The sequence below is a fragment of the Choloepus didactylus genome, chromosome 1 (genome assembly GCF_015220235.1).
Source record: "Choloepus didactylus isolate mChoDid1 chromosome 1, mChoDid1.pri, whole genome shotgun sequence".
NCBI lineage: Eukaryota > Metazoa > Chordata > Mammalia > Pilosa > Megalonychidae > Choloepus > Choloepus didactylus.
Window position 1 is genome coordinate 96,263,957 of NC_051307.1, and position 22,997 is coordinate 96,286,953.

The 22,997-nt window shown below is 34.0% G+C and overlaps 1 protein-coding gene across 5 annotated transcripts in view; it reads left to right on the forward strand.

Annotated features, from left to right (window-relative positions):
- ACAP2 (ArfGAP with coiled-coil, ankyrin repeat and PH domains 2) overlaps positions 1-21,609 on the forward strand; it is a 253,999-nt gene extending 232,390 nt beyond the window's left edge. For 2 of the 5 annotated variants that reach the window (XM_037837912.1, XM_037837931.1), the window contains 10 exons: positions 79-287; positions 583-652; positions 5,187-5,278; positions 7,272-7,456; positions 8,351-8,443; positions 9,249-9,436; positions 9,890-9,999; positions 11,326-11,436; positions 13,985-14,046; positions 19,613-21,609. In XM_037837912.1, the coding sequence (XP_037693840.1) occupies positions 79-287; positions 583-652; positions 5,187-5,278; positions 7,272-7,456; positions 8,351-8,443; positions 9,249-9,436; positions 9,890-9,999; positions 11,326-11,436; positions 13,985-14,046; positions 19,613-19,713 (1,221 nt within the window). In that variant the 3' untranslated portion in view covers positions 19,714-21,609. Of the gene's footprint in view, positions 1-78; positions 288-582; positions 653-5,186; positions 5,279-7,271; positions 7,457-8,350; positions 8,444-9,248; positions 9,437-9,889; positions 10,000-11,325; positions 11,437-13,984; positions 19,416-19,612 lie in introns of all 5 variants that reach the window. The other 3 variants (XM_037837936.1, XR_005217201.1, XR_005217202.1) reach the window with 3 other exon arrangements.
- The last annotated feature ends 1,388 nt before the right edge of the window (positions 21,610-22,997 follow it).

Genomic DNA, 22,997 nt, shown 5'->3' on the forward strand with positions numbered 1-22,997 from the left:
GCTTCTGTTTGGAGCATGTAGCTTGCCATATAGTATTAGAATCTTTTTTTTTTTTTAAACAAATCTTAATTCTTTTAGAAGCTGGACAAGAAATCATCTCCATCCATAGGAAGCCTAGAATCTGGAAATGAGTCAAAAGAGAAATTATTGAAAGGAGAAAGTGCACTGCAGAGAGTCCAGTGTATCCCTGGCAATGCCAGCTGTTGTGACTGTGGTCTTGCAGATCCGCGGTGGGCCAGCATCAACCTGGGCATTACCCTGTGTATCGAGTGCTCCGGGATTCACCGGTGGGTAGTCCTACTTCTTTCTGACAAATGCAAATGTAAATTATTGTGTCTCATTGCTTACAGGCCCCTTTCTACTTATCTAACTGCCATTTTGTATCTTTGTATCTTTCATAAAGTGGATAAATTTCTGACTTGTATCGTGCTTTTGAGTTTTTTTCGCTGTTTGTTATTAATCAGAAAAATCTGTTCCTATTTATATCTATGTCACATTAAAAGAGAAATAATTTGCATACACTTGAAAATAGAGCAGAGACTTGGTAATTTTACATATTAATGCAGTCTTTTTTTCACATAGGAGTCTTGGAGTTCATTTTTCAAAAGTACGATCTTTAACTTTAGACACCTGGGAACCTGAACTTTTAAAGGTAAAATACATACTTGCATAAAAATGTTTCATATTTTCACATAAAATGTCTGAGGATTTTAGAATCTTGATTTATAAATTTATGAGTTTTATATGCTAATAATGAACTAAATTGTATTGGATCATATCTGAGGCTATTTTGGCACATCTGGTGTTTTCATCACAGTTTTTTAAAATTGCACATTTCGTGTAGCACTCCTAACTACAAGTCAGTTCACTCACTTAAGAAACCAGTGCTCCCACATTTGTATTTTTTCAAAAAGTATCCTATATTCTCTGCACAATCTTAATCTTTTATAGTTGTAAAATAGAGATAATGTCAACATATGAGATATATTGCTACAGTAAATAGGGTTTATGTGTTACCAATTCTCATCCAATGATGAGAACTAGTGCAAGTTTTTTTTTTAAAGGCGACTGTAATAATTAGTAACTGTCAATGTTTATAGCAGCATTACTCATAACAGCCAAAAGGTGGAAACAATCCAAGTGTTCTGGTTTGCTAAAGCTGCCATAAATCCAAAATACTAGAAATGTATTGGCTTTTACAATGGGGGTTTATTAGTTCACAAATTTATAGTTCTAAGGCCATGGAAATGTCCAAGTTAAGGCATCAAGAGGTAGATACCTTCTCTGAGGAAAAGGCTGATGGCATCTGGAACACCTCTGTCAGCTGGGAAGTCACGTGGCTGGCGTCTGCCTTTGCTCCTGAGTTGCATTGCTTTCTGCTTCAGATTCCAGTTGTCTTCTTCTTAATTGTCTGTGATTTCTCACTTAGCTTCTCTGGAGCAAACTCTGGACTTCATCTCTTAGCTTAGCATTTCCAAACATCTGGGTGTGTGTCAGCTTTGAGCTCTCTTAAGGACTCCAGTAATCAATATCCACCCTGAATAGGCGGGGTCACATCTCCATGAAAATAATTGAATCAAAAGTTCTCACCCACAATTGGATGGGTCACATCTCCATGGAACCAACCTAATCAAAAGATCCCACCCATAATAGATCTGCCTCCACAAGACTGGATTAAAAGCATATGGCTTTTCTGGGGTGCATTATAGATTCAAACCAGCACACCAAGTGTCCATCAACAAATGAATGGATAAACAAAATATGGTACATACACACAATGGAATATTATTTGGTCATAAGAAAAATTGAAGTTATGAGACACGCTGCAACATGGAAGAACCTTGAAAATCTTGTGCTAAGTGAAATAAGCAAGACATGTAAGCACAGATATTGAATGATATCATTTATAAGAGATGACTAAATATAGCATATTTACAGAGATAGAAAGCAGATGGAGGTTTTGGAGGATGAGGGGAAGTGGAAAGGGGAGTTAAAGATCCAATATTTAGTATCTTTTCTTTCTTTTTTTTTTTTTTAATCTTCATTTTACTGAGATACATTCACATACCATGCAGTCATACAAAACAAATCGTACATTCGATTGTTCACAGTACCATTACATAGTTGTACATTCATCACCTAAATCAATCCCTGACACCTTCATTAGCACACACACAAAAATAACAAGAATAATAATTAAAGTGAAAAGGAGCAATTGAAGTAAAAAAGAACACTGGGTACCTTTGTCTGTTTGTTTGTTTGTTTCCTTCCCCTATTTTTCTACTCATCCATCCATAAACTAGACAAAGTGGAGTGTGGTCCGTATGGCTTTCCCAATCCCATTGTCACCCCTCATAAGCTACATTATTATACAATTGTCTTCGAGATTCATGGGTTCTGGGTTGTAGTTTGATAGTTTCAGGTATCCACCACCAGCTACCCCAATTCTTTAGAACCTAAAATGGGTTGTCTAAATTGTGTGTAAGAGTGCCCACCAGAGTGACCTCTCGGCTCCTTTTGGAATCTCTCTGCCACTGAAACTTATTTCATTTCCTTTCACATCCCCCTTTTGGTCAAGAAGATGTTCTCCGTCCCATGATGTCGGGTCTACATTCCTCCCCGGGAGTCATATTCCACGTTGCCAGAGAGATTCACTCCCCTGGGTGTCTGATCCCACGGAGGGGGGAAGGCAGTGATTTCACCTTTCAAGTTGGCTTAGCTAGAGAGAGAGGGCCACATCTGAGCAACAAAGAGGCATTTGGGAGGAGGCTCTTAGGCACAATTATAGGGAGGCCTAGCCTCTCCTTTGCAGCAACCGTGAAAAAATATGGTATATAAAACTGGAGATAATTCCTCAAAGACAGAAATAGAATTTTTGAATTTATAAGAGGTACCTGGGCTGTGGGAAGGGACAGGGGAGAGCAACAGAGAGAGAGGGAGAGGTAATAGAAACAAGGAAAGGAAATCGTGAAAACAGGAGGGATGTGGTAGAAGCAAGGAAATCTGAAAGGGGTCATTACTAAGGAATAGAGGAGAAATGAAAACCATTCTCTCCTGCCTGCATAGTGTATACTCTCAGAGAATGCTCTCCCCAGCTCCTGGTCTAGGGTCCAGATAGCATTTTTATCCTCTTGTTGTCTCAGCCCAGGCCTTTTCCCTCTCCCCTCAACTCACATGTCTCAACCACTTAACCTCTATTCTCTGCAACTTCCAATTATGTCATCCCAGTGTGCGCCCTGTCTTTCCTTTACCAGATATGACTGGTCAGGAAAATGGTTTGGATGTGATTAGCATGTTTGGTGTAGTGGTCAAGACTGGAATTTGGGAGTGAGTAAGAGGAATAAGTTTAACTTAGAGGCTACAGATATAATTTATTAGTGAGGTGAGGAGAGATTGAAGTGAATTAAAGAGGTGAATGGAGAGAATAAAACTGTGGTAAAAAATTTTGCAACATTTAATGTGGAATTGGTTGTCGTTTGGAGATAGAACTCAAGAAAAAGGAAGAGTCCAAAATTAATTTCAACAAAGTTGTAAGTTTGATGGACTTGAATATTTCTAAGAATTGCAAGACGGTGATGAAAAAACTGCTAAAGAATGCATGTTTAATTTATCACTTTTTAAATGCAATTCTATTGAGATATATTTACACACCATACAAATCATCCGAAGTATACAATCACTGGCTTCTGGTGTCATCACATAGTTGTGAATACATCCCAATGATCAATTTTAGAACATTTTCATTGCTGCATGTGCCGGTTTGTATATATATTGTGTCCCCCAGAAAAGGCCATGTTCTTTGATGCAGTCTTGTGGGGGCAAATGTATTAGTGTTGATTAGGTTGAAACCTATTGATAGAGTGTTTCCATGGAGATGTGATTCAATCAACTGTGGGTAAGACCTCTGATTGGGTAATTTCCATGGAGGTATTACCCCACCCATTCAGGGTGGGTCTGAATTAAATCACTGAAGCTGTATAAAAAGCTGACAAACAGAAGGAACTCGGAGCAGCTAAGAGTGATATTTTGAAGAGCAACTGAGAGTGACATTTCAGAGCTGCAGCTTTACAGAGACATTTTGAAGATGGCCTTTGAAAGCAGAGTTTTGCTGCTGCCCAGAGTTTGCCCCAAGAAGCTGACACAGAGACATTTTGGAGAATGCCATTTTGAAACGCAACCTGGGAGCAAGCAGACGCCAGCCATGTGCCTTGCCAGCTAACAAAAGTTTTCTGGATGCCAATGGCCTTCTCTCCAGTGAAGGTACCCTGTTGTTGATGCCTTACCTTGGATACTTTATGGCCTTAAGACTGTAACTTTGTAACCAAGTAAACCCCTTTTGTAAAAGCCAATTCATTTCTGGTATTTTGCAAAATGGCAGCATTAGCAAACCGGAACACTCGGGAAAAGAAATAAAAATAAAAAAGAAAACCCAAATCCTCCCATATTCCTTACCTCCCCCTCCCACCCCCATCATTGACCCATAGTATTGGGGTGGTACATTTGTTACTGTTTATGAAAGTATGTTAAATATTAGTCTTAATTATAGTCCATAGTTTGCAATAGGTACATTTTTCCCCATATACCCCTTTATTATTAACTCCTTGAATAGTGTTATACATTTGTTCTAGTTCATGGAAGAACTTTTTTATATTTGTGAAGTTAATCACAGACATTGTCCACCACAAGATTCACTGTGTTATACATTCCCATGTTTTAACCTCCAACTTTCCTTCTGGTGACATACATGATTCTAAAGGTCCCCTTTCCACCACAGTCACACACCATTCAGCACTGTTAATTATTCTCACAATAATGTATCACTTATTTTTAATTTAGGACTTTAACAGTCCTACGACTGGTGAAGACAAGTTATTGCCCTTTTATATATAGGTCGTGCGTTATTGTCATTGTTCTTTGTTTTACTATGGACATACAGACAAAGTAGTTATCAGTAGAAACTTTTTTCTTATAGGAGAAGTAATCTTACAGGAGATGTATTCTGGTGTAGAATGCCAAGATGCTAATATTGCTCCTACTCCTTGTCTCATTTTGTTTTAACTTGATACTTCTTTGTGGATTTAAAAATTGTATAATACGTACAAGGAATTAGGCATACTTGTTTTGAGGATTAAGGGCTTTGTAGTATTTTTAGAGATGTATGGCTTCTTTTTCTGTTTTTCTGCCAGCTAATGTGTGAGTTGGGGAATGATGTCATAAATCGAGTTTATGAAGCAAAAGTGGAAAAAATGGGAATAAAGAAACCACAACCAGGACAAAGGTACTATTTCAGTTGTCTTAATGTGTTACCTTTTTTTTTCTAATAAGAAACATAGCTATGATGTTTTTCATTATAATTAATATATAATGATACAGAAGAGCATGTGTTTATGAGATCATTACTGCTTCTGTTCAAATGTGGATATCTTTCTTGGGTATATTAACCAGATAGTCATATTTTATTGAGCAAATAAAATCAATTATAGTCTCCAGATGAGAGAGAATCTTAAAAATTAAGACTCTACTTAGGAAAGTAAAAGCTTTTAGCAATTACAATAGACCAAATTTCTTTTTGTGGGAGGCTTTAAAAGGTGACAGTCTATTAAATGTCTTCAAGGATCAATTTTCTAGTACCTATAATGATAATTTTACATTATTTGACCTTGTTCAGCAAATATTTATTAGTCACACACTTCATGTTATGATGTTGAAGAATCAAATCTGAAAAGTTTAGCTTTTGATAGGGGAAAGTGCCTCTTTGCTATATTTGATATTATACTTCCAATTCTTTGGAGGCTCATCTAAAGAAGCAGATAAGAAATTACTTTTGGTGTTTTAAGCCTTTATGTTTCTTTATTTTTAGCATTAAACTTTTTCTGTTAATGCAGTTTTATTCATATACCATCCAGTCCAACCAACATGTACAGTCATTGGCTCTCAGAATAATCACAGAGTTGTGCGGTCAGCACCACAACCAATTTTAGAACATTTTCATTGCTCCAAGAAGAAAAACCTCATACCCTTTATGCTTCCCTATTATTGACACTTAGCATTGGTGTGTACCTTTGTTACAATTGATGGAAAAATATTAAAAGATTACTGTTAACTATAGTCCATAGCTTGTATTAGGTATATTTTTTCCCCATTTATCACCATATTATTAACACCTTGTAATAGTGATATACATTCGTTCTAGTTCATGGAAGAACATTCTTATATTTGTACTATTAACCACATTCATCAGTCCCACGTTTCATCCTCTAGCTTTCCTTCTAGTAACATACATGACTGTAAACTTCCCCTTTCAACTACAATCATATTTGATTCAGTACTGTCCATTACACTCATGGCAATGTGCTGCCGTCAACTCTATCCATTTCCAGACATTTGCAATCAACCTTATTAAAATTTTTGCACAAATTAATCATCAGCTCTCCATTCTCTATACTTATTCTGCTTCTGGTAACTATATTCTAGATATTAACTCCATGAGTTTTTTAGCATTATACTTTTATTTGCCAAAATTTTGCCTTGGGATTTTATATTTTATAAATCTTCATATATAATCAGTACTATTTTAAAGTTATTGCTCTTTAAACTAATATCGCTTGAATCCAGCTCTTAATTATATATTTGCTAATACAGGGCTTTATGAGTTATTTCAGACCTTAAATATCCTTCTATTTTAGCCAAAGACCTAAGCATTTTAAAAGTGTATAAGTGAAAGAAAAAGTGTAGAACAGATTTGGCATTTTATGGTTGCATCGTAAATCAAAATTTAAATTTTATCATATTTTTACCCTTTCAATTTTTCATAGCACAACTACTTTAAATGCATTGTACATTAGTATTTAAAGTAGTTGTGTTATGAAAAGTTATGGTTTTCAGTATTGATGTTATTTCTTCTTTGAGTAAAAATGAAAGTAAAGTTACTTCCTATAAATTTTTATAGTCTTCTTGATTGCAGTGTTTTTCATTCTTTAAATAGCTTGAGAGAATAAGTATAGATATGATTGAGCAGGAATTTAGCAAATAAGAGTTCCATGTTAATACTTGTGATTTTTCAGTTAGGTTACTATTTGTATTTCTTTGAACATGCAGTCATAGTTCATGAAATATTTGGAAGCAAAACGTTGCGTAACATCACAAATTCATTTTGAACCACTAGTTAGTGACTTTCTATGAAAATATTCAACATATAATGGCTGCTTTTCAAAAGTATTAGCCTTGCTAAGGGATTAAGCACAATATCATGATAATTTTGTGTATGTTAGACAGGAGAAAGAGGCATATATCAGAGCAAAATATGTGGAGAGGAAATTTGTGGATAAATATTTTATATCGTCATCACCTCCTGAGCAAGAAAAAAAGACTGTCTCCAAAAGGTGTGAAGAAAAGAGACTGAGCATTCCTAAGCTTGGGCCAGGTGATCAAATCAGAGCATCTGCCCAAAGTTCAGGTATTACAGCTTACTTGTTTATACACATATTTTCTAAGCTGCTAGTCACTTTTATAATCTCTGAATTAGTAGCCAAGTACGGTTTTTAAATATTAAAAATCTGTTTCTTTCTACATAGTCTAAGGAAAAATTTGGATTTCTATGTCTTTAAAACAGTTAAGTTTAAATAATGCCATGACAACTCAAATTTCTAGGTACTGTGTATATTCTAAGGAGTAAAACTGTTTAAATGCAAGTGGAGATGAGAATTATAAATCTATCATGCCTGAAAGCCCTAAGTATCTGAATAACCACCTAATTTCCTTCCTGTTTTTCCTCCAAAAGTTTTCCCAATAACGTTTTTTCCTACCCTTTTCCCTTCCTACTGCCTGCTTTGTGCTTTGCTAACTTGCATGTCCCCAGTGGTTGCTGTAAATAGCGACGAGGCCAGGCGGGAGTCTCTGTTCTGTCCTGATGAACTAGATTCACTCTTCTCCTACTTTGATACTTCTTCAAAACTGCGTAGTAGTAAGTACTACTGTTATGGAGCATTCCAAGTCTGTGCCAGTGGTCATTGTGCAGTGTGGCCATTTCTCTAGATGTTACCCATTGTCTCAGAATTACACATTACTTGCAGTCATACAATAAATACAGCTTTTTACTACCCCTGGAATATTATGGGGTTATGAGATGTGTTAATACTTCTGGAAATAAGTTTATTTTCAGGCTTTGTGATGATTCATATCTTGCTTAGCTAAGTTTTCAAAAGGATTAAAATTGTATTTAATGTATCCTTCTGGTGGTGGCTGAGTTCACGTTGACTTGTAAGAGTTCATTTTAAAACCTGTTGTTTGTGGGATGTTAAGTTTCTGAAAGATGTGAACTTTAATCACTGGCTGATTTTTTTTAAAACAGTGAAAAGTAATGACAGTGGAATCCAGCAGAGTTCTGATGATATAAGAGAATCTTTACCCTCTATGGTGTCAACCAATAGTTTATATGATCCTGGTGAGTTGTGGTGAAATTCAATGTTAATTATATTGTTTGCTGAAAAATTCCTATGCTAAATGCCTAGTCTTGATGAAATAGTTTCTAAAGGAAGGAGTTAGTCTTTCAGAAGGTACTAAGGGAGTAGTAATACTGTTAAGTGAGAAAGCAACTATTTCTCTTCCTATTTGGAAGTTCTCTCCTAGTTGCAGTTTTCAAACCTCACGTTACATGCTAAAAGTACCCTAAAAACTGTATGTTTTTATTCTTTCTTTTTCCTTGTGGCTCTCTTTTCTTATTAGGAGACAGAAATCAGCAGCTTCCTCCCTATTTGGTTTTTTCTTCTGACCTGTGCTTTTATTCCCATATTCTCTCCATCATGGATTTCAGTTATTCTAGTCTTGTAGAATACTCAGGGTAGTGAGCATTCATTAAATTATTTGAAGTGTTTATACTTAAAATTGTGATGTTATTAGACAATATTAGAGGTGAAATGAGGTTTGGTCTAGTACTAGAATCATTTAGGGGTTCTTGCTGCCTCTTCTGAGTTCTAAAATTGCCTTATGTACAACTTTAATCCAGTGTAGAATAATTAACCTACCCATTGGATACTGGCAAAACCACAAAGGCCTGGCATACCAGTTGATGCCTTTATAGGAGAAGGAGGTTGAATGTTTGGAGAATTAGTCTATTGGAAATAAGATCTTTATGAGAAAAACTCTCATAAGCTTATTATAATAGATTAGTGGCTTCTTATGTTATAGCTTTCATGTTTTGAGACATTGAAGAACTCATTTTTATTGGTGTGTTTGTATTTGCTTTTCAGAAGCAGAAAGGCAAGATTCTTCTGTATTTCTTGAGTCTAAGCATCTTAATCCAGGACTTCAGCTTTACAGGGCTTCATATGAAAAGAACCTTCCTAAAATGGCTGAGGCTTTGGCTCACGGTGCAGATGTGAACTGGGCTAATTCAGAAGAAAACAAAGCAACACCACTTATTCAGGCTGTATTAGGGGTATGGATTTGTAAATTGAGGTTTTCAGTGATAGTAAAATTTTTTTTTTTAATTGTGATTATTTCTGAACTTGGCCTTACCCTTCTTTTTTGCTTTGAGAGATGGGTTGGAAAATAGAAGAAGCCTCTGTGCAATTAGTAGTAATTTCTGAGCATAATATTTGATTTCTTTTTATCAATTTTTTTTTCCTTAAGGTGGAGAATACTCATAATAAATTCGTTTGTTTTGCTAGATCACAAACTGCAAATTGATTTCCTATTAGAAATAGTTCTTGGGAAGAAAATAACATGGTTTTTCTTCTTTTGCTGGAGGATATTTTCTCTTTCTGTGAGAATAAAATAGAAAGGCTATATGAGGAAAGTAAATAAAACTATACTGTTTTTAAATAGAAATATATCATTGTATCTTTATTCACTTTTTTGTTCATTGTTATCTTCTCTTTTTTTCTCTAAGGGCTCTTTGGTGACATGTGAATTCCTCCTGCAGAATGGTGCTAATGTGAACCAAAGAGATGTTCAAGGACGGGGACCACTGCATCATGCCACCGTCTTAGGACACACAGGGTAAACTATAGTGCTAAAATATTTAAGTAGCTGCTATTTGAAAATATTATTTTAAAGTAAATGTTTCGCCTTTTCTCAGGTTAAGGCCACTAGGTAGATTTTGTAAAGTGATATTTTCCAATGAGTTATATTGTTATGATGGAATTAAAATTTTTTTATAAATTTTACTCAGAAAATAAGCTCTGTCTTATCATAAATGAAAGTTGCAAAGTTTAACTTGTTATTACTAAAACTTTCTCTGTTACTGAAATTGTGGTGATTTTATCAGACGACTTAAATCTGTGTATTTAGGTATGTATGCATATATTATGTACGTAATACATGCACAACCTATTTTGGGAAAAATTTTTTTAGTTTGGGAGTCTTAGTTTTTCCACAGGGTAGCTAAAGTCAAACTCAAAACTAAATTCTTAGTCTATTGATATTGTAGTTCTGGAATTATATTTAGACTCCTGAACAACAAAACCATGAAAATGTACTTTTTACTATAAGTTATAAATGAAGTCAAATTGTTGGCCTTGTTTGAAAAGTTTGTGTCATAGGCAGTTGCTTTTAAATAAAACATCTCAGCGTATCCAGTTCTTATTATCTTGATAAGCAAATTACTGTTTTTTTTATGTGTTCATTTAGGGCATCTTATATTTTTATTATAAACTGTTTTCTTTGCCTCTATCAACAAAGAGAACCAGTTTGATAACTTCCATGTAAAAACTGTTCTGTACTTAAAAAGAGAGTATTTAACTCATCCTTTCTGTTTTCTTCCATAAATTAAATAATCCTAATTCTTTCCATTTTATTTCATAGATGCTGTTTACTCATTCTTTCATTTATTTTCCATTTTTGTCAATTTCTTTAAATTACTATGAGTGTTTTTGGAGTATAGCAGGAGGATTACTTCCTGGTCTTTGCAATTGTATTATCATTAGGTTAACTCTTATGATAGCAACATTGCCTTGGCTTCCTTCATTCCCAAATAATGACCTTGAGTGACTTTTGTTTTGCTTAAGTGTATAGAGATCTGTGTACATTTTTTTTTTTACTTTATTCTTAGAGGCAACTGTAATGAATACATTCCACTATGCTGTATAGTGCCAGGTCACATAAGATAATGTATATTAAAATACCTTGACACCTGTAAAAATGCTTGCTCTTGGTCAATGTTTGTTATTAGAGTCAGTATTCAATAAATATTTGTTGAATGAATTCAGAATTTTCCTAATGAAAATGTTATTCCTTTAAGTTAGGTAGTATTTATTATTTTTTAAGGTGAATTCTGTGTTTTTTTCCTTGTTGGAAATCTTTCAAAAATGCTGTTTCCTTAAATAGGCAGGTGTGTTTATTCTTAAAACGAGGTGCCAATCAACATGCCACTGATGAAGAAGGGAAAGACCCTTTAAGTATAGCTGTGGAAGCAGCCAATGCTGATATAGTGACTTTGTAAGTGGTTTCTCTTTACTTGAATATTTCCCATATAATGTATTACTTGTACAGGGTGCTAACATAGTGTTTCATGCCTGTGTATGAATCTTAAAAGTGGTTGGTTATTTACTACGTCATGCACTTCTCTAAGCACCTTAAATGTGTGAACCAATTGGTTCTCCCAACAATGCTATAAGAGTGGTATTAATATTATCCTCATTTTGCAGATGAGGAAGTCAAATCACAGATTATTTGAGAAAGTTGTCCAAGGTCACACAGCCAGTAAGTGGTGGAGCTGGGATATGAACCCAAGAATTCTGGCTTTAAAACCCCTGTTATCCACTTCTGCTATTTGCCTGACCAGTAGGAACAGGGAACCAGTGACTTTTCTAAAATGGATTTTTAAACTCTTAATATAATGCCAGGGTTGGGGGCGGTGGAGAGGGGAAGGGATGGTAGGGTAAGAATTAGAGGATTAATTCCTACCCCAAGAATTAGAGAGTTAAAAATAGGGAGGACAGTTGCATCGATATTGCTAGTAACTATTGCATTGTGTTCGGGCAGTGATGTTTAGGATCTTTGTTTTTGTTTTTGTTCTTTTTTTTTAAGAATTATTCACATGAATACCAGATTGATTTTAAGATAAAAATACTTGTTTTTGAATAAAATTTTAAGTGGCATATTAAAGAAAAATTTTGATGTCTTAATTTGATTTTTATCTTAGATCAAAGTAGTTTGTTATACTTGGATTCTAGAAATGAGATGTCCACCTATACTTCATGGTTATGTAGGAAATCTCAAGCATATTTTGTATGAAGTCACTTTTTCATGTTCTCTGGGCTGAATGAAGCCCAGAATTGGTGACCCCTTCTCCTGTGAGTAGAGATAGTCTCATCCACACTCTTGCATCAAAGAAAAATTTCATCATTGCCTTGAACTCCTGTGTTCCCACTGAGAATTCTTGACTTGCCATGTATCATCCCTTCCTGATCCTCTTTTCAAATTAAAAAACAAAACAAAACAGCAAAATATACATTCTGTGCATTCACTATCTTTTCTCCAATGAAGGGGTTATTTCAGAAAAAAGCAGAAATAGTATAGAGGCACCAACTCTGAATGTAGCTTCCTAGGTGTTCCTAGATAGTAATGGCCCCCTTCCTCAAAAATGTCTGTCCTCAAATTGTCTAGATCTTTTCATTTTACTTTGTGTGAGAACTTGAACTTTCACTTAAGAATTTTTGAAATAAGTGTCCTCTCTAAACATCCAAATACCAAAGGGAGATTGTGGAGCTATTATTAACCTACACAGAGGTTGAGATGAAGATGAAGGGAATTGTGGTACTCTGAAGATAGGAAAAGCCCACATCAGAAGCTGCAGTTGCCAGAGAGAGGATGTAGAAGAGACTTATAGAGATCTGGGAAGGCAATGGGTATTTGGTGGCTTCATAGAACAGGTGAACAGTCCAGAGGAGGAGAGGGGTACCAAAAACAAGGTTTGCCTATTTCAAAATGTTGCCTAAAGTCAACAAGAAAATGGGAGGACATTGTTGTCTTCATAAGCCATTGCTACATGTCTTCCTGCTGCCAGGATTAATTACCCATAAAAGAATGTATAACCAATATGGTAATCTTGGGAAAATCTTGGTAATCTTTGTTTTCGTTTCCTGGCTGCTAAAACCGATACCACACAATGGGTTGGCTTAACAACAGGAATTTGTTGGCTCAGGTTTCAGAGGCTAGAAGTCTTGCTTCCATCTGGGGGTGGTATCTTCTGGCTGTCCAGCACACTTTGGGGTTCGTTGCTTTTTCTGTGACATGGCAGTGCACATGACGCTGTCTTCTTTCTCCTCCCAGTTCCATTGACTTCTGGCTGCTCTCCATGGTTCTCTTCCATGACCAATTTCTTTTGCTTATAAGAACTTCATTCCTTTTGGATTAAGGCCCAACCTCCTTCAGTTTGGGCACACCTTCACAACATCTTCAAAGGTTCTATTTACAAATGGGTTCACACCCTCAGGACCAGTGATTGGCACCTGACCATGTGTTTTGTGAAGGACATGATTCAATTCCCAACACCTGTCATTTATTACAATGTCTGAATATCAAATTTATTCCCATGTTTCAAATAATCAGTGATAATACATATTGTTTATATACCTATAACTACCTCACCTGAGAGTAAACCAGAGTGAACTTATTTCAGGCTATTGCTTTCACATTGTAGTAGCAATAATTTCAGCAGCTTTCAGTTAAAAAGTTTGACAGGTTGCTGTAGGAGCTAGAGACTGGAGTCTAGAGGAAGCAAGCTACTGCAGGGACCATGCTTAAATTGTGCTGAAATACCCTTGTCAGAAATCTTTTTTCATCTTTCATTATTGTATGCTATTTTTGCATCTCAGTTTCCTGAGTCATATAAACCAAAAGATTGTTTATTTTAGTGGTAAATAACTGGCTAACACACACACACACACACACACACTACTACATGTATATTACCTGCTTATATAATACATTGGTTTATGAACATTTATATAACTTCATCTAAAAATCTTTTATTTAATTTTAGGTTACGGTTAGCAAGAATGAATGAAGAGATGCGTGAATCAGAAGGACTTTACGGACAGCCAGGTCAATATTCTACTAATAATCACACTGAAATGCAATATAAGAAATGCATTCAGGAATTTATCAGTTTACAACTGGAAGAGTCATAGTTCTTTAGCAAACTAAAATAATACTACAGTTTTTATAACCTACTTGTAAATTGTGAGTTTGTTAGCTGTGTACTGTACTTAATGAATTCTTGGGTGGCTAATTGCCAGGCCTTTACAAATCTGTAACTATTCCTATTAGAGTACGTATTATTTGCTGTATTTAACTCCGGCTGCTGACTTACTTTATCTGCTGTATAGATGTCTTCATATACATTCCAGTGAAGTGAATGGAATGATAATGTGTTCTTTATACACTTCAGCAGCACTATAGGTGTCTTTTTGGAATTCTCTTTAGCTGTCACGTGAATATAACAAAATTATTTTATTTTTGTCATTCAGGGAATTTCTATAAGTTATGTTCAGGGAAAAAACAAATCACCATGTATGTGGCATATAAAAAGCCGGTATGGAAGATACCAAGAAAAAGGTTATTGAATTAAAAGATTTGTATTTCAACTAAAAATGAGTTGAAGGTTTAAGGTAAAAATTTACCAGTAGGTTGAAAGGTCCATAATAGAAGTGGAGTTTGTACAAATAGAGGGAAAAGGTCTCATTTAATCTTGTAGCTTTGCCCCAAGCAATCATACAATATTTGTTGGATAAGTGGAAGTATTTATAACAAAATTTTATGAACCTGATAGCAAAGTAGACTTAATCTTATTAGAGAAATCTCAGCTCATGATCAGCTCAAATATCATTTTGAGTAATTTCACCTTTGAGTCAAGATGTCAAGCAAAGGAAGAAATGTTATTGAGCAGGTTCCTCTCTTTGGTGAACATATCCTGATTAGCCATTCTTTACAAAGAAGAAAGCAATTATTGGACCCCTAGTTTCCTGAGTTGGGGTATACAGATTACTAATTTATCTCTTTTAAATTAATATGCATATTAGTAAAAAATTTCAGGAGTTCATGACTAAAATACTTGAGAATGTTCAGTTTGCAATGAACATATTTGATTTTTTTCATTGAATATTGACATATTATTTTTAAAGTGTCTTGGTAATATCCTCTTTACTTCCGGTTTAAATATGTACTGAATTTTCTGTGCTTAATGCTAGCTTCAGCCATTGCTTTTATTTTTAAGCAGATTAATATATAATTAATGTAAATGCGGGGCCATTCTTTTCTCAGAGACTCTATTTATTACTTATATTTGGTCTAATTTAATAGGAAACAGGTAAGAACTTCGAGAATAGAGGCACTTCAGCTAGATGCTTCTAATCTAGGGTGCCTTGGTTTAATCCTATGGATCATACAGTACTACAGGCTCATGATATACCAAGATATAAGAGTGCTGATTAAGGGTGAAGTTTCAGCGTTAATTCTGGATTTCACCCACTTGTTTTAAACTTGAATGTTAGATTTTAAATACGTTATAATTTTGTAACAGATTACTTAAGTGATAGTATTACTAGGCCATTTTTGAGGCCTTTGTGTTGAAGCACTTTAAAATAAAAATTGTTCAAAGGATATGACCTGATATTTGTGAGCTAAGAGTGAACTTCAAAATTTTAAGTTAAAACCTTTTTTTTCCCTGAAATTTTAAACTTAAATGTTTGGTCAGCTGATCTTTCCTTAAGGTGTTCGCTGATGAAGTTACACCCATCTGATTAGTCAGAAGGTCAGTGATTGACTTTTCTTTGGAGTTGGGAAGCTTGAAAGGATAGAGACTTCTATGTTCTTGCCACCTCTAGTTCCACTTAAACTGCTTGGGTTTCTGCTGCCATCACTTAGGAGCATTCAAATGTCTCTTTCACTGTCATTTACGTATAAGTTTATATATAAGGCTCGGAATATATACTTTCTATTCAGCAGTGAAAAAATAGATTTTTCCAATTTATTTAAATGAAAATTTTGGATGGGGGATGACTCATTTTAAAACAAGCTTTTCTGCCACTCTCAAATTTTAGTTTAGGGGTTAAAAAATATATCAGATTTCTGGAAATGCTATATCAGAATAAAATGAGATCTTCAAATAGATCATCTTGATAATATTTAGATTTTAAACTCATTCAGAGGGCCTAAAAGCTGAAAAGTTTTATACTTATACAGGTGACGTGGTGAAATGGCACAGCAATTGCTCTCTGGGTACTTTTCTTTTCCTATATGTGTCTTCGGAGAGCAGATATGTTTGTGCAGGTAGCAGCTCTTTTATTCCCCCTCTGCTTATCACTGTAAATTTTTCTCTCATAGACTTTCGTTGTCGCTAGTAATAGAAAGAAGACCTCAGATTTTGGGGTAATTTTGAAATGCAGGTATTTTCGATCTTTTGGTAATGAAGGATTCTACTGTTTAAAAATCTCAGATCTAATCTTTGGCAATCATGGACCTATTTCTAGGAAATCCAACTTCTGAGCTTTATATCTACACCCTAAAGGCCTGGGACTGCCTGAGTTTGCAAGGTGATATAAAAACCCACATTTACTGAAAGGAGTTCCTAAACTCCTAAGAGGCATGGTTGGGTGAGTGAAATATCGCACCCTGCTCTCAGTTGTTGGAAACCAGTTTGATGATTCCCACAGTCCCTGGCTCCATACTTTTCTTGATCTTTGGCAGAGTATCTCAGCCAGCTGAGAATCACTGCTTTGATGAACCACAAGTGCTTATGAGAGTATGTAGTGGGCAAAGGTTGGGAATCATTGATGTAATCAGCTTTAAAAAGGAAGCTGTTATCAGCTGAGAAGGGGCAGGATCATATACATGATCCCCTGGGAGTGGGGTGTCACATGCTGCCATCCCTTTGAGGTAGTGTATTTCAAGAGCAAAATCAGCAGAATCTTCAATCATCATAACTGCTGTTGTGATGGATATTATGAATACCAAAAATCAAAGATGATTTTAAAGTATTAGTGGAAATATAGTAGTTCATATTTTAAAAACCCAGAATTGTCCATGCACATAGAAAAGTTAGCTATCTGAAGGGAAGTAGAATGTGGTTAGGTAATATAAAGGGTATGAAGAGCATTAAAAATATTAGATGACTAGTTGTTTACCATTTAAAATAAATTGTTAATTATACTGTTGCAAGGGGGCATATTCCAGGTGGTTTTGTTTATGTGCTATAGTGTAGACAAATTATATTTGTTTTGGGAAAAATTCTAAATTATTAAAATTATAGATAAATTTTAAAGAATCACACTGAAGTCCAATTTGTATTAACTATATTAAATATCTTGATTTCTTGTTATTATAACATTTGCTTTTTTGACAACACATTTTGAGGTCTCAGAAAGGTAGTATCGTGATAGTGCATTGATTAATGTCTTGTTAGGAACTGAACATTAACTCAAAGTTTGTGTGTGTGTGTGTGTGTGTGTATGTATGTATGTGAAGGGGGAAACCAATGATTTGTTTAGCAAGTAGCACCAACACTTTTCCTTCAAGGAAGCATTTAATTCGGTGAATGAAAGGACTTATAATTTGTTTTGCATGGTACAATGGTTCTGCTCAAATGTGCTTGTGTAATAAGTATTAGATGATTTAAAAACAAAAACTGGAAAACCACAAAAAGAAAAATACACCCACAGCTTGTTCTGCAAAATATGCATTGTTAACAGTAGAAGCCATATATTGCCATTGTACTGTTGTAATACTTGAGAATGCTCATCTGGTGCTATCTGTAAACTATTCGGCATTATTATCTGCTAGATCCTTCTTCCTATTTCTTCTTGAATGTATAATGTGTGCCTTTTAAGTTACTTTTGGTGTTGAATGGTAAAATCAGTGTGGTATTTTTGTATTATGATGATCTGCACTTTACACTTTCTTGGAAAGTAAAATTCCAAATCCAGTTTAAATAGTATTTTAAAAAAATTTATAATGTTTACAATAAATATTTTAAATATTTTAATTCAATATCTAATAAGAAAATTTTAATTATTTTGTATGGTTTGTTAATTGCTATTTAATGTTGCTCTCTTATTTTTTATCTTTTAGTATAGCTAACAATGGAAATAGGTTATAGTTTGTCTTTTAATGTGGGAGTAAACTTTTAAGAAATCATGGGTGTAATTAAATTGTCTTACCAGTTGCTCCAGAATATCAACCTTTCTTTTTATTCGTTGAGTAATAATTATGAGTTAGATGTTATTCTCAACCATCCTATTAAGATATTAAAAAATAAATTAGAGTGAGTAGATGTGATTGATTCAGGTAGTCAAAAAATGTCCAGTGTTAAATGAAGACTACTTAAAGATTTTAGTAAATTGCTTTTTTACATAAACTAAATATTAAAAGAGAGTAAATAGTGAAGGAATTACAAAGTTTTCATTGAAAATCTTGAGTTATGCTGTTAAACCTTTTTACTAGATCTTTATCCTTCTCCCTCAACTTTTTCCTAATTCTCTAGCTTTTGGTATGACATCTATTGCCTCAAAAATCTTGCTTTTGAAAAGCTGATAAAACTTATTGCATTCTTAACAATACCTGTAGCGATGAGTTTAAGATGGATGCAAGGTATCTTATCGGAAATAATTATAAAAGCATGTTGCAACAATAATCAAAACTGTATTTCATGGTCTAAATTTGAGAATAGTATTATGCCAAGCTTCTGAATAAGCCTGATGTTTAGCAGGAAACATTCATGATGAATGATTCATCTTGAAAAATAGATTTAATTTTACAGAAATCCTTTGAGGAATTAATCTGTATTTGTGTACGTGTATATATATTTAGTTTATCATGGCAGGAAGAATAGTATTCAATCTGCTATAATATCAGTATCTATAATCTACTTCTATAAGCTTATTTGTACATATACACATGTTAAATATACTCTAAGTTAGCAGGGGTCTTTAGTATTTATTCGTTTTTGTCATAGCATTCTTATTCACATGACCTACGGTAAATAAACTTCTAAGTGTGAAACCAGGATTTTATAGTTATTTTCTAGGCTTTATTATTTTATAAGCTTTTCAGTAGTATTATTAAAGTTTGATTAAATAATTATTTTTCACATTCCATTCAATTAAAATTCCTTTTATTTAAAAGATAATTTAAAAATAGGAGTCTTTTTTTTCCACATGATTATCAGTTTACCTTGTTAATAACTTGCATCCATCGGAAACATTAGTGTTTGGTTTCAGTCATTTCTTTTGCCCTTTATCGCAGGAAATATTTATTTATTTAAAGGATGCCTTGTTTACTATACCTCAGTTAGAATGACTTTTACTTCTCACGTGTTAATAAATGTGTTTCTTTACATTGCTTTCAAACACTTGCATCTTTGCTCTTTTCTAACTCTGAACTTTCCTCTGTGGCTGCATCTGAGGTGCTTTTTTCAGGTATAGTTTTTTTTTCTTTCAATATTTACTTTTCCAGCATTTATGTTTAGCTGGTCTTTTTTCTTCTAAAATGCTCATCTGAACAAAGTTGTAATGTAAGGAATAAAAATGTAGTTGATAGTCATAAAAATGAATGTTGTTTATTAATGATTTAATTGTATAAATTTTAAAAGTGTCCTCATTTTATTTTCATGCAGGTGATGAAACTTATCAAGATATTTTTCGTGATTTTTCCCAAATGGCATCCAATAATCCAGAGAAACTAAATCGTTTCCAGCAAGAGTCACAGAAATTCTGAATTTTTTTTAAGAAAGGGAAAAATATTAAACCTGGTGAATCCCCCATAATGTGTACAGCTGAAAACGCGCACATTTTTATTTCTTTAATTCTACTTACTTAATTTTGGTAGCTGCTGAATGGTTTGGAAAAAGCTACCCCATTCACCGATATTTTAATAAAGTAAAACATAGATCTCTAATGGCTGGGATAAGACCTACTTTAGGACCTCTTTTTTTAAAAAGCCTCTGTAGTGGGCTCTTTTGTATTCAAAAAGTTCAGTCTAGACTTAGGCTGTCTCTAAATTACAAGATGCTGAGTGGGTAGGTTAGAGAAAATCTCTTTGCCGGGGGGTTGTAGCGTGGAAGCATTGATTTTTCTATACATTCTGCCCAGGGTCATTCAGTCAAGCATGTCTGTGTCAACTGGGAGTTGACAGTCCTGCCTGTCTCAAGAATGTCTTTTCTTTACCCTCCCTGATAATTTTTGATGGTTCCAAAAATTAGGTCTCTCTCTCTCTGTTTTTTTTAAGTAGCTTTTGAAAAATCTTGATTTAGTTATTGGAAATAAAGAATATGTTTCCCCCATTTGCTCATAAATGCAGTATACTCTTTAGATAGCAGGTTATTTTTGAGTACTTTAACATATATATATATATATATATATATATATATATATATATATATAATGGCTGTACAGGTAGACATGGTTCAGTCCTTTAGATTTATTCTATTTTAGGAGACAAAAAAGCCTTTTTTTTTTTTTAAATTACCCAAAGAGACTTAGTTACAGAAGTTGTAGCTCTTGATCATTGGGTTTATTTCCTAAAACCTTGGCAAACTGATTGATGTAATAAAACTGTTCTAAAGGTTACTTGAATGTTGCAAAATTCTACTTTCATCAAAATGTAACTTTCAAAGGAAAAGTTGATTTATAAAATAATGTACATTTTTATATACACATTTTTGCTGTGGTTCCTAGTGAAAGAAAAGTGTATAAAGGAAAAAAAAAACAAGTTTTTCTTAGATTATACTAAAAGAAACAGCAATAAATTGCTTTATAATTTTTTTCCTACATTATCCTGTGTGCTTGTGTTGTACACAGTGTACATTCTTTTAAATTATATCACCTGTGTAGATTTAGTGTTTGATATGTGAATCTCAGACTCTTCAATTCCAAAACATCATGGATATACTTATTTACCATCTGTCTGTTGCAAAAATAAGTCTGATTCCATCTTTGATTGCCATTTCTTGTCAGGAGTTATTTGTGTTACATTCCTTTCCAATACAGTCAGCAATTTAATTTAATCATCTTTTACAAATTATGTTTAAGCAATATTATTGATACCCAGTCTCCAAATAACAGGGATTTTTAAACGGTTGTTAAATAAGTAAGGAAATGATATTGATTTGGGTAGATACTAAATTTTCTAACATTTTGCCCCAATAACTATGGTTTTATAAATTGATTAAATGTCAAATCACAATCTAGCTAAACAGGAATTATACTGAAATAAAATCATATAGCAGAAAAGGCTCCATAATCTGTATGGCCAAATTGCTTGTGTGCAGCTCTTATTTACTAATAGACACTATAGATTAAGAATAAATATACATTTTACCTATTTGTTAATTATTTCTGAGGAAATGCTAACCTCCAAAGCATTGTATTTTAATTAAAACAATAACAGGAACATTAACTCTCTCCTGTTTCACCTCAGAGTCACAGGTCATCTGGCTTTTTGGGTACTGTATTTAAAGGTAAAAGTCTGATTTGTAACATTTTTATTAGCGCATACTTTGAGATTAAGTGTGCAGAAAGCTCAAGGACAAAGAAAAACGTTTAAGAACAAACAAAAAGAGGGAAAAGAAGGAAGAAGGAAGTAAAAGAAGAGGAAAGGAGGGAAGGAAGGAAGGAAGAAAAAGAGCCTCACTTTTCCTTTGCAGTGTCTACTCTTGTTTAAATCCTAGGACTTCACTCCTAAAGCTCCTAATCTTTTTATCTGAGGAAGCCCAGGCAGCTTTCCTTTTGGATCCAGCCAGTATGCTTTGTATCACCCCTGGCAACTGTGTGGTGATGAAGGCAATTCCTTACGAAATCCTTATCTCCTTTGGCTTGAGTCATGACTTGTTAACATGGCAATAATTAGTGTCTAGTTAAATTTAGTGGTTAGAGATGTATTTGAAATACACAAAAGATAATCATGGCTCTGAATAGAAGATATTCAGGGAAAGCAGGGAGGCTGACAATACAAAAATGCGTTTCTTTGGCTTGATTTCTTGAATATGCTGAGACCCCATTTGGACTGAATTTGGCAGAAATGATGGAATAAACAGCAAGGTTTTGAAGTAAATTAATAGTTACAAAGTAGTTACAAGGCAGATTGGCTTTTCAGGTGAATTTAACTGTGTTAAATATTTATATAATATAACAAGTCTGAGTTTTATGCTGTGAAATATTCAATGCATTATGAGAAATTTTTGCGTAAACAATGTTAATCATACTCTTGGGCTTCAGAAGTCATTGTGATTGCCTTTTATTTTCTTTTCATAACTGATCTGATTATATTAGTGTCTGGGTCATTATCATTATTAGCTCATTAGTGTTTGCTCATAACTTAAAAAATTAGATCTGTATCAAAAGAAGAATATTAAAATAAGAATAGCAGCGCTAAATATGAAATGCAGTTTCATCTTGGAACTAGACTAAAGGTAATTGAATAATTATTTGTAATGTTTCATTTCCACACTATGTGTATGTTAAGATTTCTAAGGTTTTAAAAATTACTTTTGGTACAATCCTTAGAAATTCAGAAATTTCTAGGGATTCACTACATTACAGTGTTTGCCTAATTTATACTGATCTTCACTGCAGATTTCAGTGATTGAGTTTCAAAACATCAATTTAATTTGGAAAATGTGCTTTGTTCTTCATGAGTGCGTTTTGAAAACATTTTTTATACCTTTGGACAACTTTAGTTTGGTATGTGTTAAGCAGTATTTTGAAATACAGTTTTATAACATGTAAACAGTATGGTCATAATAAACCAAACTGTATTTAAGACTAAACTTATTACTCATTTTGAATAAAAAAAGACATTCCCATATCACTGATATTGTTAAATTAACTTTTCTCTTTAATAGCACTTTTCATCATTGACATGAGCTGAAAAAATGTTTTTATAGACTTGTAAGCTCAGTATGTCTCCAGAGCTGCATGGTGTAGAAGAAGGAGTCCTGGACTGATAGTCAATACTTTTTAGGATTCAGGGCTCCTCACAAATAGAATGATAAGATGAGATAA